This window comes from Marmota marmota, unplaced genomic scaffold, assembly GCF_001458135.2.
Source record: "Marmota marmota marmota unplaced genomic scaffold, marMar, whole genome shotgun sequence".
NCBI classification, from domain to species: Eukaryota; Metazoa; Chordata; class Mammalia; order Rodentia; family Sciuridae; genus Marmota; species Marmota marmota.
The window spans coordinates 7328465-7345330 of NW_025999999.1; the positions used below are offsets into that span (position 1 = coordinate 7328465).

At 39.1% G+C, this 16866-nt stretch overlaps 1 protein-coding gene and 1 long non-coding RNA gene across 6 annotated transcripts in view; one reads left to right on the forward strand and one right to left on the reverse strand.

Annotated features, from left to right (window-relative positions):
- LOC125617977 overlaps positions 1 to 10248 on the forward strand; it is a 35148-nt gene extending 24900 nt beyond the window's left edge. For 2 of the 4 annotated variants that reach the window (XR_007349127.1, XR_007349130.1), the window contains 2 exons: positions 4504 to 4606; positions 9083 to 10248. This is a non-coding gene — a long non-coding RNA (uncharacterized LOC125617977). The remainder of the gene's footprint in view (positions 1 to 4503; positions 4607 to 9082) is intronic. The other 2 variants (XR_007349129.1, XR_007349128.1) reach the window with 1 other exon arrangement.
- The window catches only part of Armh3 (armadillo like helical domain containing 3), a 168320-nt gene that overhangs the window by 20825 nt on the left and 130629 nt on the right, over positions 1 to 16866 (reverse strand). For both annotated transcript variants that reach the window (XM_048807214.1, XM_015494694.2), the window contains one exon: positions 10658 to 10736. In XM_048807214.1, coding sequence (XP_048663171.1) covers positions 10658 to 10736 — 79 coding nt within the window. The remainder of the gene's footprint in view (positions 1 to 10657; positions 10737 to 16866) is intronic.

Below are 16866 nucleotides of genomic sequence, written 5' to 3' on the forward strand. Positions count from 1 at the left end.
GGAAGGGAGGGAGGGAGGGAGAGAGGAGAGAGAACTAATAATAAAAAAATGTAGGGGGGGGGCTCAGGTTGTGGCTCACTGGTAGAATGCTAACTAGCATGCATGAGGCACTGGGTTCAATCCTCAGCACGACATAAAAATAAAATAAAGATATTGTGTCCACCTAAAACTAAAAAATAAATATTAAAAAAATGTAGGGCTGGGGATATAGTTCAGTTGGTAGAGTGCTTGCCTTGCATGCACAAGGCCCTGGGTTCGATCCCTAGCACCACAGGGGGGAAAAAAAAAGTAATGGCCAGAATACAGTGGCCCATGCCTATAATCCCAACGATCTGGGAGGCTGAGGCAGGAGGATTGCAAGTTCAAAGCTAGCCTCAGTAACTTAGCAAGATCCTAAGGAATTTAGCAAGACTCTGTCTCTAAATAAATATAAAAAAGGGCTGGAGATGTGGCTCAATGGTTGAGTACCCCTGGTTCAATCCCTAAAACCCAAAACAAAACTAAACAAACTGTAATGAATGTATGTACTACATGCCCATTAGAATGGATAAAATAAAAAGACTCATAATTCCAAGTGTGACAAGGATATGAAGTAGTTGGAAACACTATATGCTATTGGGTGGAATGAAAAATGGTATAACCACTTTTGAAAACAGTTTGGCAGGTTTTTTCCTTTTAGCACTTTTATTAAGGTATAATTTACATATCATAAAATCATTCATTAGTTTATTTATTTTGGTATTGGGGACTGGACCCAGGGCTTTATACATGCTAGGCAAGCCCTAGATTACATCCAATTCCTTTTCTAAATTTTATTTTGAGATAAAACCTCACTAAATTGCTGAGGCTGGTGTGTGATTCTCCTGCCTCAACTTCTTGAGTTGCTAGGACTATATATGCACCACCATGCATAAGTCCTATGAACATTTTTTAGTTCATAGAACTTAGTTTTAGTTTTTACCTGGACCTTCTGACAAATTTAATCATTTGTAAATCTCAGGGACTTATAAGATTCCTGCCTTTGCTAATATTCCTAATGATGGTTCTGCTTTTCCTTCTTCATGAAAGATTAATATGAGATAATAATGGCTCTCCTAGAGGAAACACACTCTAAATAAGGGTCATTAGACAATTGTTTATGGATTTGTAATGAGATAATATTTCACTGGAGGTTCAAAGGAGAAAAAGGAGGTGTATTTTTCCTCCTTAGGCTGATCAGGTGGGGGCTGATGTAGTCACTCCAAATATGCCAGTTGAGAGATATCTACAAGAGCACATAAAAATAAAATAAAGATACCGTGTCCACCTAAAACTGATCTACAGGCATGATGCCCAGTAGAACTGGTTCTTTTTCAGAACACTTTAGTTCAATGTGGCTTAAAAAAACAAACAAAAAACATCAAAAGAACACAGCAGTGGTGGGGCACAACTGTAATCCCAGCAGTTCAGGAGGCTGAGACAAGAAGATCTCAAGTTCAAGGCTAGCCTCAGCAATTTAGTGAGGCCCTAAGCAACTTAGTGAGACCCCATCTCAAAATAAAAGACAAAAAGGGTTGGAGGTATGGCTAAGTGCTTAAGCAATCCTGAGCTCAATTCCCACCACCACCAAGAAACAAAACAAAACAAAACAAACAAACAAACAAACAAAAAACCCAAAATACAGCCAACAGCACAGATAGTAGAATAAATAGCAACCTGTAACAAAACAACAGACTTGCACTGAGTGAGTATCTCTCCCTCCAGTGGAAGTTTACAGTGACTTCTTATCCAAGGTAACCTGAATCTTTCTCCTGAATCTTTCACCACTGGATATAATTGTTTGGAAACAATGATCCAAAAGGTAAACATAAACCTCAGATTCCAGAAAGACATCTGCTATTGGTGATTAAAACCAAGGTCTCATGCTATTAGGCAAGTGGGCTACCACTGAGAGATATCCCCAGTATCCCTCCCTGCTTATTTTTCACAGTACTAGGGACTGCATTCATGGTGCTCTACCACCAACCTATATCGCAGCCCTTTTAAAAATTTTATTTTATGACAGGTCTTGCTAAATTCCCCAGAAAGCCTTGAACTTGCAAGGCTCCTGTCTCAGCTTCCTGAGTAGTTGGGATTATAGGTGTGTGTGGCCATACCTGGTGATGACCTGCTTTTTAAAAGGTAGCTGTTTCTTCTATATAGCTTCTCTGCATACAATATGCAGAAGTGTGTGTGCATGTGTGTGTGTGGGGGGGTGTTTTTCTTTCCCCTTTCTATTTTCATCTCTTATACTTCAGGACCAAACTCAATTTTCCGAACCAATTTAAGCTGGCCAGTTGAGGCCAGTTATCAGAGAGCTCTCTACTGCCCTGAGATTTATTGATCTGGCAGGCAAGCTTTGCCCCTCAGCAAGGCAGACCAGATAATGAACCTCACAGTGGGTAATTAGTGAGAGGCTATCAGTTGGTTCAAGGAGCAGTGACAGTGACTTTCTTTAATTTCCCTGGGCTGTCACCCCCTACCCCAACCTTATTTGGTTGAAGCCCTAGACACCCCTTGTGAAGTTTTTCTTTACACTAATTACAGATCTAACACACACTGGGCCCTAACCTGTACAACAAAGGCATCCGATCACACTAAATGGCAACCAAGGTAATAGGAAACACGACACATACAAATTCATATCAGACCCTTTCCTTCTCTGACTTATTGCAGGCAGGGCACTCTGCCTAGCTCCAGTCAAGAGGCTAATGTCTCTGCACTCTCCACCTGAGGTTTCTTTCCTTGGAAACATATCACATCTCAGAGAGGGAGAGTAGAAACACTATCTTTGATGCTAACTCACTAGCAACTCAACATGAAGTCTCTGCCTCCTCTCCAGGCCTCATTTACTTATCCCTCCCTAACAAACAGGATCCTTAACAGAAATCCCATTTGTGGGCTATGAATAGCTTCGTTTTTAGCTGGGTAGGTCATTTCAAGATTGCAACATCCTTCAAGCAGGATCACTATGAAAAGTCAAAATACTGTTATGGTACTTAGCAAAAAACATTTCCACAAAGCTTATAAGAGAGATAAAAGTTTGCACAGTGATACTTCTAGCCTGATATTACCACAGATGGCAAACCATGCTTTTGCAACCACATCTTAAAAGAGTTTTGAGCCACTTCTTGAGAAGAGGATGTAGTGGAAATAAAACAAACTTTCCAAAGATCTATTGGAATAAAAGAGGTGGCTAAAAAACAAACTGAAGAGAGAAGTCCTACTTGAATATGCCTATCTAATAGGAACAAAAAGTCTAAGCAAGAAAGCAAAGACTGCTATCTCCTATAACCTCTTCAAAAGCTGAAAAGTACCTACTGGAATTCCTACTAGTTTTAACACTGTTCTTCCTGTGTGCTCCCAATGAAACTTCACAGTTGCCTGGAGATCAGAAGTTCATGTGACAGTCATTTCAAAACTCCTACCTAATTGGAGAAAATGCTAACAATGACAGAGATGAATAATAAGCTGACCTCTTCTCCACCAGTGACCTCTGTATTCATCCTGCTTGACAATGAAACATTAATTATGAGGGTTTTTGTCTCATGAAAAAAATGGGCCTACTACTTTAAAAACAATTAAAATCCAGTGTGTTATCTTTTAGATCTTGAACCATATATTATCTATTAAGTAAAAATTTAAAAAGAAAAAAGTCACCATGTCCCTTTGATGTGTAGGAAAAGCTTTACTTCTCACAATGACCTTTCTGAGATATTTGGTTGGAATAAAAAGACTATTCTCTCACTTAGTAAAGTTATCATACTGTGCCAGGATCCTCTTCTCAGGCATTTCTGCCCAGCTGGCAGGCAAACTCTCCAGGCCTGTGTTTGGTACTTTCTGTTCTCAAAACTGAATGGGCCTGTCTCAATCCAGGACCTTACCCCATCCCCCTGGAATAAGCCCTGTTATCTTCTCTCTCTGCTTCTCTTTCTGCTTTCCTGGCTTACCACTTCCTTCAGAATATTAGACAGACTCACGTTGTCACACATGACTCTGCCTGATAAAATGGCTTTGGGAGTTAGACTGACCAAGGTTCTCATTATTTTAACACTAGCAGCTGTGTGACCCTGGGCAAACTGTTCAGTCTATTTAGTGTCCTCAGCTATAAAATGATAATCACACCTGTCCCAAATAGATGATGTAAGAATTAAGTAAATAAATCATATAAATTTGCCTACTTTGTAATTATGAGTTGTTTCATTTATTTGCATCTGTTTCAAATCCAAGATACTTTCTCCCCTAAGGTCCCTGATAGTGCAGCTGACCTTGTCTAAGTAAGAAGGGTCAACCTAGCAGCACATAAAGGGTGAGGGTCAACTGACCCTCTTATGTGGACCTTCTCAAGATGCTGACATAAACTAAAGTTGATTAGAAGGATAAGTAGCTTACAGGAAAACATCCCCACCTCTGACATTGTTTCTTTCTTGCTTTAACAAATCTAGGGAACAAACAACTAATGCCATTTTTTTTCCTGCTAAACAGCTCAATTGAAATTGCCCATTGTGGTGGCACACTCCTGTAATGCCGGCTACTCTGAAGGCTGAAGCAGGTGGATTGCAAGTTTGAGGCCAGACGGGACAATTTAGTAAGACCCTGTCTCAAAATAAAAAAATAAAAAGGCTGGGGATATAGCTCTGTGGTGGAGCACCCTTGGATTCCATTCCCAATACCATGAAAAAAAAAAAAAAAGAAGAAGAAGAAGAAAGAAATGCCAGAATCTAAACAAATACAACAAGGAAGGCAGGGGGCAGGATTAGTCAGTCAACACTTGTGTCATGGGCTCACACTCAATTGGCATTCCCACAACAACAATCACACATGGCTACAGATAGATCAGGACCACAGACTGTTGTTGAAAAACGTGATGCCAAGTACAGAAACCGAGTTACAGCTATCATGGGAGTCTTTAAATCTCTGCCCTCTAGCGTATGTCTCTTCTAAGGCAGTCTTACATGATGGTTAGGGCCCTCTTCTAAAATGAGAAAACATCACAGGGGCTCTCAGAGTGGGCTGCTCACAGGCCTCAATCCTATTTAAGATCCAAAGTAACCCTGAAGATAATTTTATAGAGGTATATTCACTTTCTGCTCAGAAAACCCTGCCACACAGTGTCACAGTCCTTCTCCCAACCTCCTTAACAACAAGTAGTGTGCTGGAGCTGGCTCACACAGGCTTGGTTTATGAGAACTGACTGTTCATGTGAAAGCCAGCTGGCTTCACATTAGCCATAGTGGTGGGAACACAATTACCCAACACTACCCATCAGCCCCCCTCTCAACACTCACCCTCCCTAGTGGTTGTTAAACATTTACTAACACACCAAGGGCCAACAACTCTAAAGCTGAAGCCTCAGGCTCACTTTTCCTCATAAAACTTTTTTTTTGTCTCGATGTACAGTGCTGAGGATGAAAACCAGGGCTTCATGCATATTAGGCAAGCACTCTACCACTGAGTTACATCCCTAACTCCCTCATAAGGCTTGAAGCTCTTAGGATTTTCCTCCAAGATCTTTGTGCATTTTTTTCTACAGTAGTGAATGCCACCCAGAATACCTAACAATGTTGTGCTTCACAAACTAGGGTTTTCCTCTTATTGGTATCTCACTCTTCCCTTAGAAAATAAAGTGAGGTTTCATTTAGATCTCCAACACCCAACAGTGATTTGTAATGGCTCTTAGGATCAGGATAAAATAAAAAGATGTAGGAAGATTACTAATAGATGGAAATAAATAATACTTGGCAGCTTTCAACAATATCCTGCATTGTCATAATACTTATGAAGATATGCCCTTTGTTACACAACAGGCCTCCTCTGCATCCAAAGTGCAAATTCTAGTGAGGGAGGAAATTTAAAAGAAACAAAGGGAAGTAAAACTCCATCAAAATCCCTAATGTAGAAAACTTGGAATCTGGTTGCGCTGTCCTATGGTCCTATGACATATGGTTGAGGGGGAGGGTACCAGCAGAACATTGTTCTGATCTTCACAAAAAAATTACTAAATTTATACGTAAAAAAGTTTTAGTAATAGCTGGGTTTGGTGGCACATGCCTGTAATCCCAGCTGCTCAGGAGGCTGAGGCAGGAGGATCATGAGTTCAAAGCCAGCTTCAGCAAAAGCATCTCAGTGAGACCCTGTCTCTAAATAAAACACAAAATATGGCTGGGGAAGTGGCTCAGTGGTCCAGGGCTCCTGAGTTCAATCCCTGGTACCACCAAAAAAAAAAAAAAAAAAGTTTTAGCAAGCTCCAGGACTATTGAGTTGAAAGGAAAACTAGCTTCAAGATAGATTTGTACACTCTTACAAAGTGAAATACTGGTTGCCAGGGCAGAAAGAGGAACAGGGAAAGGGAGTTATTCAGTGAGTATAGGGTTTCAGTTCTGCAAGATGGAAAAATCCTAGAGAGCTGTGGCACAACCATGTGTGTGCTGTAAGTCTACTGCACTATACGGTAAAAAATGGTTTAGATGGTAAATTTTGATGTGTAGTGTGTGTGTGTGTGTGTGTGTGTTTAACCACAATTTAAAAAGCAAGCTTGCCTCTTATGTCTCATCACTTGGCTAGCAAGCTAGCAATGAGGTTGGCTCAGGCTAGGCCCTTAATAAATGGAACCAGAAGGAAAGCAGACCTAGGAATGGAAGGAATCAAAGTAGACTCAAAGTTCCTTATGTAGAGAACCACTGATATTGCCATGCATTCCAAATATTCCAATCTTAGCTTAGCTTTATTGTTTTAGGAATCCTTATTCCTTGATGATCAGGTTTGCCTGGCATACCAAGACAAACTAGATAGGGATGGACACTTATCAATGAGCCATAAATAGACAGAAAGGAGCTAAATCTTAGTGGAGGGTGGGCAGATGGCCTGAAGGACATTTTTTTCCTTTTTTTTTTTTTTTTTGTGGTTCTGATCTGAGGACTGAACCCAGGGCTTCTCATACAGCTATACCACCAACCCCTGAAGGTCCACTTTTTAAAAGATGTGGTAGAAACAAGCCAAATCCAGTAGGGTATAAACTGAGAGTAGTTTCATAGTTCTTGGAAAAGTTCTTAATCTTTTCTCATAAAGATATGTTAAATATAAGCACAGGTCAAAATGTCCTTACATAGGGTAACATAGGGCAAAAGTTTCACGACCCCAAATTTGGCAATGATTTTTTGGATATTACACCAAAGTACAGGCAACAAAAGAAAAAAAAAAAACAGACAAGTTGAACTTCCTCGAAAATTTTAAAAATTATTATTCATAATAGCTAGAAAGATGGGCTGGGGATGTAGCTCAGCGATAAAGTGCTTGCCTACCAATGTGAGGCCCTGGGTTCAATCCCTAAGACTGCAGCAGAGGCTAGGAGCTAGAAGATGGAAACAAGCCATACACAATGTTGTATACCTACAATAAAAGCTACTCAGGAGGCTAAGGCAAGAAGATTACAAGTTAGAGGCCAACCTCAGCAAATTAAATCCTATCTTAGGCTGGGATTGTAGTTCAGTGGTAGAACACTTGCCTAGCAAGTGTGAGGCACTGGGTTCAATTCTCAGAATCACATAAAAATATAGATATTGTGTCCATCTACAACTAAAAACATTAAAAGGAAGAAAGATTCCATCTCAAAACTGAAAAAATAATGGAAAGGGCTGAGATGTAGTTCAGTGGTAGAATGCCCTAGATTCAATCCCTAGTACCTAAATAAATAAATGGTGGAAACAACCTACATGTCCATCAATGCAATGAATGAATTATTATTCAGTCTTAAAAAAATAAATTCCGATACATGCAACAACACGGAAGAACCTTGAATATACTATGCTACAAGAAATAAGAAGTCACGAAATATATGATTCCACTAAGACACCTAGCATAGTCAAATTGTTTACTGGCAACAGTGGCTACCTTTTGAGGATCATAAAGAATGGTGTTTATTATTTGAAGACTAAAGAGTTTCAGTACACAAGGATGAGAAAGTTCTAGAGAGACAAATAGTGATGGCTGCACAATGGTGTAAATGTATTTAATGCCACTGAACGTATACTTAAAATTTTAAAAATGGTAAATTTCTTGTCGTGTACATTTTAGCACATGTAAAAAAAACAAGTCAAAATGAAAAAGCTTTACAGACAAATAAAATGTCTGCATATACACTATAAAAATGTTTGCAGTTTAAAATGCATGACTATTGAGTCTTACTAAGGGCATTAACTCATTAAAAAAAATTTGCACTCCTTGAAGTCAATGAAAACTGACAGAAAATTGTTCTCTCTCTTCTGGATGTTTGAAAAGAAAGCCTAGTGTGAGAGACTGGGATTTATTTAATCAGCAATAATGTATAGCCTTTGATGTCTTAGAACAGAGGCTAAATGTATCTGGGGTCATCAGGAATCAAGAATAAACAAATCTCTTGCCAGAAGAAAACGGCAAGCTGGGCAGGCATATGTTTTTAAAAAGCCCTATATTGTCTACTAGCTAAGTGCTATAAATTCCAGTTAACACCTATCCATGGTCTTTAGGTTTTATTTTAGGAGTACTTTAAAATCTACTAGGAATAAAATTCTTAATTTTTTTTCTTACTCATTCTGCGGCTAACAGCTGCAGGGCCCTACTACATGCCAAAGCCAGCTCTTTGAAAAGCTGCGAATACTCTTAACATTAAGTGACATTAGCATTAATGTTCATAAGTGAAGGGAGAGAAGTGCTCCAATAATGTTGGAGATAAGCAAGGCAGTCAAATAACTCTAATCTGATAGTGCTGAGAATAAAAACAAGTACACTAGAATGCTGTCTGTCATTTAGCACTCTTCAAAGACAGTTAGGGAACAGAAGCAACAGCTATTTTAAGGGTAGTTTTGAAAAGGGTCCCAGAATAGTGTCACCCTCCCTGCCCCAAGCCCCAAGTGAAAAGGAATGTTAAAGGGAGGTTTACCTAAGTATACAAAAACTCCATGACAGAAAGAACTATACTTATTCACTGTTGATCCCTACTACCCAGCACCATATCTTGTATTACAGCAGGCAAGTAATTATTAGGTTGATTTACTTTCCCATTCTTTTTCCCTCTTCCTCTCCACAGGACTCACTTCATCTCTGGCTCATGGACTCTTTTTGAGAGGCACTTTCATCACTTCATTTAACTTTGAAAGAAGCTGGAGGAGGGTGAGGACATGTGCTTGCTAATCATCCTTTTCCAGATTGTCTCATGCACCAGAATGAGCTTTTATTATTGGTCTGTGGCTGCTTCTGCTGGAGAAAGATTTCAGCCTGACCTTCCCAAGCTGCTAGGGATGAATGCTGCACGTGGCTGACAGTGAAAATGTGTCTTCCTATTTTTTAAAAAAGCTTTTAGGCTAACCAGAGCTCACTGATGTAGGAAAGTCATCCCTTTTCTCACTGTTCAGAATTCAAGGTGTTGCATTCTTCTGCATAAAAATGACATAGAAACTGACACAAATGGGTCCAAGAGAAAAAGATAGCAGCATCAGGAAGCACCTCACAGAGAGCTCAGCATCAAAGAATAGGACTCCGGACTGCTCTAAGGCAGAAAGGAAAAAATAAAAAATAAAAGCCATTTATAACAGAGTTTTAAATGTGAGGATGGATTCGCACAGCTGGCCTCACAAAAGAGAACAAATATGTCAAAGGGAACAACTGACAGACTAATAGAGTCCTATCCATCTGGCTGAGGAAGGAAGCACTGGGGAATACTGAGAAGCCTGTCTGTTAGGAAAAAGCTTGCCTCGTGCTTCATTGGGTGAACTGAATAGCTTTTAGGAACACTGAACACATGGTCATACCATAGCTGCTGGCTGGTCCTGTAAGGAAGAAGCTCAGAAAAGGGGTACAATGATGCATTGGCAAGCAAGGGAGAAAGGAGCATATGTGGTCTTCTTATTGGCTTGGAATCCATACCCTGGCCCCTCCAACTTGGGAGGAGGATGAGAAGAAAGGAAGGGGAATCATGTGAAGAAGATATCTTATTTTCTGCTTTTAAAAATGGACTCAAGTGTCTCAGAATGAAACATCAGGTTCAACCCTATGCCATGCTAATGCCCCATCTGTACTTTTATATAATGTAGAGCTAAGTGCAGGCACTTTGGGAGAAGGGGAAATCAGGCCAGATTCAAGCAAAGCAAAACACAAACTCTCTGCATTTCCATCTCAGTCCATACCATAAAAAAGCCTGCTCAGAAAATAATTGCTCAAGGCAAAGGAACTCAATTACTAAGGAAAATCTGTCCCCAAAAGAGCTCATGTTTTAATGAGCCAAAAAGCTTCAAATTAAGCTGAACTAAGGGTTTTTCTAATTGGCAGTTTTATACATTTCTAAGATCTCGTTTCTTACTTTCAAAAATCAAAAATGACTCTAAGATTTTAAAAAGCAATGATTTATCACCCACTCTAAAACAATAATTCACCAAATTTTCAACTATATTTCTCCTATGTAATTAAACAAACCATGCAGATGGCACAAATGCAGAAGATATTACTTGCTATTTTAAGTACTATCAAGCAATCCTGTACTAATTCGTCTCAAATGGCCTGGCTCTTGCCATTCCCGTTCAGTCACAGAATCACCTGCCACCAGAGAGAAGGCAACTGATTGATCCTAGCCACCAACTAGGTCACTCTGAGAAGAGTAATGGCTTACCTGCTCCTCTGACAGTTGGGATATGTGATTCACAGCAGCATAGGACTCAATTTTGGGGTTAAAGTGGTTGATGATGGCTCTGAAACAAAGAATTAAAATTAATATAGTACCAGATGGGAGAAGAGGATAAACTGGTTAAAAACAAGGATTGAGTACCCTCTGGCTTAGAGTACTAGATCATGGGAGTGATTGTCAGAAGGTAATTGTCTTCTTACTAATCATGAGATTACAAATGGAAGTGAATTAACAACTCTGAATAGGAAGAGTTTAATAATTTATTAGAGGACAGAATCAAGCATCTCCGCTATGCAAATGAAGCAGAAAAATCCACAACCAAACAAGCTAAACAAAGAAAAACCATGTGAGTCCTTCAGATAAGAAACAGGACCAAGGGTGCTGGCTGCCAGAGGGCCCTTATGTTTCAATTAAAAAGGGAAGTTGTGAGGGGAGTGAAAGAAGGGGTGGGGCAGTGGGGATGGGAAGGACAGTGGAATGAGACAATACATTATTACCCTATATACATGTATGATTTCACTACTGGAGTGATCGGCACCATGTACAGCCAGAGGAATGAGAAGTATGCTCCATTTGTGTACAATATGTCAAAATGCATTCTACTGTAAAATAAATACATAATAAACCTTTTCTCTTTACAAAAAAAAGAAAGGGAAGTTGTTTTTCTCAGCTCTGACTTGGGAGAACAAGACTCTGAGAATGTTGGTTCAATATATAGGCTAAATACACTCTCTCAAGAAACTCACCTTCATCAAGGCTACAAACAATGTTCACACTTTTTAGTATATAGTTTTAATCTCTCTTTTCCACCCCCTTGGTCATTACTAGTGATTGAACCCAAGGTGTTCCACCACTGAAGTACATTCACAGTCCTTTTTATCTATCTATCTATCTATCTATCTATCTATCTATCTATCTATCTATTTTTTTAGTTGTAGATGGCCACAATCTCTTTATTTATTTATTTTTATGTGGTGCTGAGAATTGAACCCAGGTCCTCACAGGCGCGAGGCAAGTGCTCTACCACTGAACTACAACCCCAGCCCAAGTCCTTTTTATTTTTATTTTTTTTAATATTTATTTTTTAGTTGTAGTTGGACACAAAGGTATTGTACCTTTATTATTATTTTTGTATTTTATTTTATTTATTTTTTTACCATACGATTTATTTTTATTTTTTTTTAGTCATACATGACAGCAGAATGTATTTTGACATATAATACATACATGTAATGTACATACATCCATCATATTGTCTATTCTATTCTGCTGCCCTTCCTATCCCTCCTACTCCTCCTCTCCTCTCCCATCCTTTCTCTCTATCCAATCAATTATTATTTTTAATTATATTTTTAGGTGGTGCTGAGGATCGAACCCAGGGCCTCACACGTGCTAGGCTAGCACTCTACCGCTGAGCCACAACCCCAGCCCCCCTTTTTATTTTTTATATTGAGATGTGGTCTCATTAAATTGTTGAGGCTGGCTTCAAATCTGTGATTCTCATTGCCTTAGATTCTAGAGTAGTCAGGATTAGAGGCGTGCACTACTGCATTCAGTTCAACCCCAAATTTTAATCCCAACCATTCAACCCAAAATCTGAGTTATCATTTTTCAAACACTCCTGCTGCATCGCTCCTTAGCTTCCAAGGTTACCAAGTCTTTCAGCCCCACCTCAAAAATGTCTAAAATCTGAAATAAATATATTTCCCTGAAACCAATATCTTGGGATAAATTCTTGTCATTTCTAGCCAGGTGCAGCAGAAAAAATATTGGGTTTTAAATCAAGGTTTCATAGGAGTTCATACTGATATAAATAAATGATTAAGAAAATGGGTAAAAGAACCAAGTCTTTCTTTCTCTCTCAATCTCTGTACTGGGGATTGAGCACAAGGCCTTGCAAATGCTAGGCAAACACTCTACCTCTGAGCTACGTCCCCAACCCAAACCAAATCCTTCTAATATAATAATTCAAGTAACATGTATAGATATTCTCTCCTATAGGAGGTAAAGTTTAAATTCCACCCTTAAGGAAGAGCTAGATTTAGTGCCTTATTTAGGATAGCAAAAGGACAAAACAGTAATTTTACAGTAAAGAAACCTAGCAAATGCTAATTTAATCAAATGATAAAGGTTAACATCACCAGTGATATCATGGGAATTTCACATAACCCCTATTGTAATATCATGAGAAGGGCACTTCACCTCTGTTGTTTTCTTCCAAAAGCTATAACCCTAATCTAAACGTAAGAAAAATATCAGACAAATCCAGGCAGGGGACATTCCACAGCATCTCAGTCCTCCTTAAGATTGTGAATGTCATGAAAAATAAGACTTGAGAAATTGTCACAGACTAGAGGACACTGGGGAGATACAACAACTAAATATAGCATGGTACCCTGGACTGGATCCTGTACATAGAAATAGAATATTAATAAATAAACTGGTGAAGTCTAAGTAAAATACAGAGTTTTAGTTAACAGTGATGTAACAATGCAGTTTCTTTTGTTGATAGATGTACTATGTTAATGTAAGATGAGTAAAAGTAGGCCAAGGGTACATAGGAACTCTGTATACTATCTTTGCACTTTTTTTTTTTTGAGAGTACTTATTATATTTTATTCTGCATGCTCACAAATTGCGGGAATGTTTTTAACAAAAAAATGTAGTAAAACACTCATGAAATAGATGGGTGGTATTTTTAAAAATTTTAAAAATAAAGTACATGAAGTATAGTATCAATTTCTTTTTTTTTATAAATCTAAAATTATTCCAAAAGAAAAAGTTTATTAAAATGTGTGTGCATGCCAGTGGCACACATCCCAGCAGCTCTGGAGGCTGAGACGGGAGGATTGAGAGTTCAAAGTCAGCCTCAGCAACTGCGAGGCGCGAAGCAACTAAGTGAGACTCTGTCTCTAAATAAAATACAAAATATGGCTGGGGATGTGGGCTGGGGATGTGGCTCAGTGGTCCTGAGTTCAATCCCTGGTACCCTCCTCCATCAAAAAAAAAAAAAATGTGTGTGCATGAGAGAGCATAACAGAAATCAATATTTCCTTTTAATATGATATCCATTGATAGTAAAAAAATTATAGACCCATTTTATCTAATGCAAGTAATAATAGTAATAAGGCAGAAGCTTAAAAAATATCATAGCTTGTTATTTTATTTTATTTTCACAATAAGACATGGTCTTATTATGTTGCCTGGGCTGGTCTTGAACTCCTGGGAAATCCTTCCATCTCAACCTCCCAAGTAGCTGGGACTATAGGTGTGCACCACCATGCCTGAAAAATCATAATTTGGCTGGTTGACCATTTGTTATTCTGATTCTTGGCAAACCATGTATCTCACCAAAGGAAAAAGTGGTAACAATCACACTTAGCGTAGTACCTGGGAATAGTACATTATAGGCATATAATAAAGGTATGCTAAAAGAAGCTGGGAGCAATGGTACACTCCTATAATCCCAGCTACTCAGAAAGCTGAGGCAGAAACTTCGAGTTCAAGGCCAGCCTGGACAATTCAGCAAAACCCTGTCCCAAAATAAAAAATAAAAAGGGCTGAGGATATAGCTCAGTGGCAGAGCATCAAGGTTCAATTGAAACCTAAAAAAGTATTGGGGGGAAAAAAAAGTTTGCTGAAAGAATGACTAAACCTTGAGAGGGTTCTTACAATATTTATATGATATATAAAATAAATATATAACATTTATGTAACTGTATATACTATAATAAAAACCTGGAAAAGCAATGTCAAATGTTTGGCACACAGCTGGTGCTCAATAAATATTCAATGAGTGAATAAATCAAACAGGATAGAAATGGGTCAGGAGAAGAGTTCTGAAAACTAATTTTTCTAGAGAATAACAAGAGGAGCAGACATAATATCTGTCTGTTAAGACTGAGGCTTGGGGGTGCTGGGGTTGTGGCTCAGTGGTAGAGCACTTGCCTCACATGTGTGAGGCACTGGGTTGGATCCTTAGCATCACATAAAAAAAATGAGTAAAATAAAGATATTGTATCCATCTACAACTAAAAAAATATTAGAAAAAAAAAGATTGAGGCTTGGGGGCTGAGGCTGTAGCTCAGTGGCAGAGTGCTTGCCTAGCACGCGTGAACACTGGGTTCGATCCTCAGCACCATATATTTGTTATTATAAAAATAAACAAATAAAATAAAGGCATTCTGTCCATCTACAACTACAAAAAATATTTTAAAAAAAGAAAAGAAAAAAGATTGAAGCTTGGTGTAAATCCAAGGTGGAAAAGAATTTTGTAACCATACATTTTGTCAAATATGTTTTTCATTCAGAGAAACACTCAGAGGGTGAAGTTTGAGTTTACTGTCAGGGATGACCGCAGCCTAGAAGCAAATGAACCTGATTGATGCTTCAAAATAAAAAGTGATCTATTTGGACTTCTTTGAGTTTAAAAGATTTTGTGTGGCAAAAACCCATCAAGAAAGTGAAAAGAGAACCTACAGAATAGGTTTATTTGCAAGTCCATTATTTGATAAGGAATTTAAAGCCAGAATATATAAAGAATTCCTACAATTCAACAATAAAAAGGAAAGTAACCTAATTATTTAAAGGAGCAAAAGATTTGATATATGTGAAAATACGCTCAACAACATTAGTCATTAAGGATTTTAAATGCAAATCAAAACCATAAGATAGCCAGGCATAAGGCCATTGCAAATCTGCCCCAGAGGCAGAGGCGGAGGCGGAGGCAGGAGGATCTTGAGTTCAAAGCCAGCCTCAGCAATTTAGCTAGGTGTTAAGCAACTTAGTGAGACTCTATCTCAAAATAAAATACTAAAATAGGGCTGGGGATATGGCTCAGTGGTTGAGTTCCCCTGGGTTCAATCCCTGGTCCTGAAAAAACAAACAAACACCAAAACCCATAAGATACCATTTCATACCCACTAGGACACTAGCATAGTGATAATAAAAAAAAAATAGTAGGTGTTAGCAAGGATTTGGAGAAATTAGCATCTTCTATATGACTGGTGGAATTGTAAAATGACACAGCTTCTTTGGAAAGTGGCTCAGCAGTTCCACAAATGTTAAACAGAGTTATCACATGACCTAGTCCATCCCTAGGAATATATCCAAAAGAATAAAAATATATGTCCACACACAAAACTTGTACATAAATGTTCAGAGCATCATTATTCCTAACAGCCAAAATATGGAAACAACCCAAATGTCCATCAACCGAGGAGCAGATCAACAACAATGTTATAGAAAAAATAAAAAAGAAGGGGGACTAGGGGTGTAACTCAGTGGTAAAGTACTTGCCTCACATGCAACAGGAAGCCCTGGGAGGAAGAGGAAGAGGAAGAGGAGGAAGGAGGAGGAGGAGGAAGAAGAGGAAGAAGAGGAGGAGGAGGAGGAAGAGGAGGAAGAAGAAGAGGAGGAAGAGGAGGAAGAAGAAGAGGAGGAGGAGGAGGAAGATGAAGAAGAGGAAGATGAAGAACAGGAGGAGGAGGAAGAGGAAGAAGGGGAGGAAGAAGAAGAGGAAGAGGAAGAAGAAGAGGAGGAGAAAGAAGAGAAAGAAGAAGAGGAAGATGAAGAAGAGGAGGAGGAAGAGGTAGAGGAAGAGGAGGAAGAGGAAGAAGAGGAGGAAGAAGAAGAGGAAGAGGAAGAAGAGGAGGAGGAGGAAGAGGAGGAGGAAGAGGAGGAAGAGGGGGAGGAAGAAGAGGAGGAGGAAGAGGAAGAGGAAGAAGAAGAGGAGAAAGAGGAAGAGGAAGAAGAAGAGGAGAAAGAGGAAGGAGGAGGAGAAAGAGGAAGGAGGAGGAAGAAGAGGAAGAAGAAGAGGAAGAGGAGGAATAGGAGGAAGAAGAGGAAGAGGAGGAAGAGGAAGAAAAGGAAGAGGAGGAAGAGGCAGAGGAGGAAGAGGAGGCAGAGGAAGAGAAAGGAGGAGAAGAGAAGGAAGAAGAAGAGGAAGAAGAAGAAGAGGAGGAAAAGGAAGAAGAGGAAGAGGAGGAAGAGGAAGAAGAAGAAGAAAAGGAAGAGGAGGAAGAGGAAGAGAAAGGAGGAGGAGGAAGAGGAAGAGGAAGAAGAAGAGAAGGAAGAGGAAGAATAAGAAGAGGAGGAAGAGGAAGAAGAGGAGGAGGAGGAAGAGAAAAGGAAGAAGAAGAAGGAGAAGAAGAGGAGGAGGAAGAAGAGGAAGAGGAAGAAGAGGAGGAGGAAGA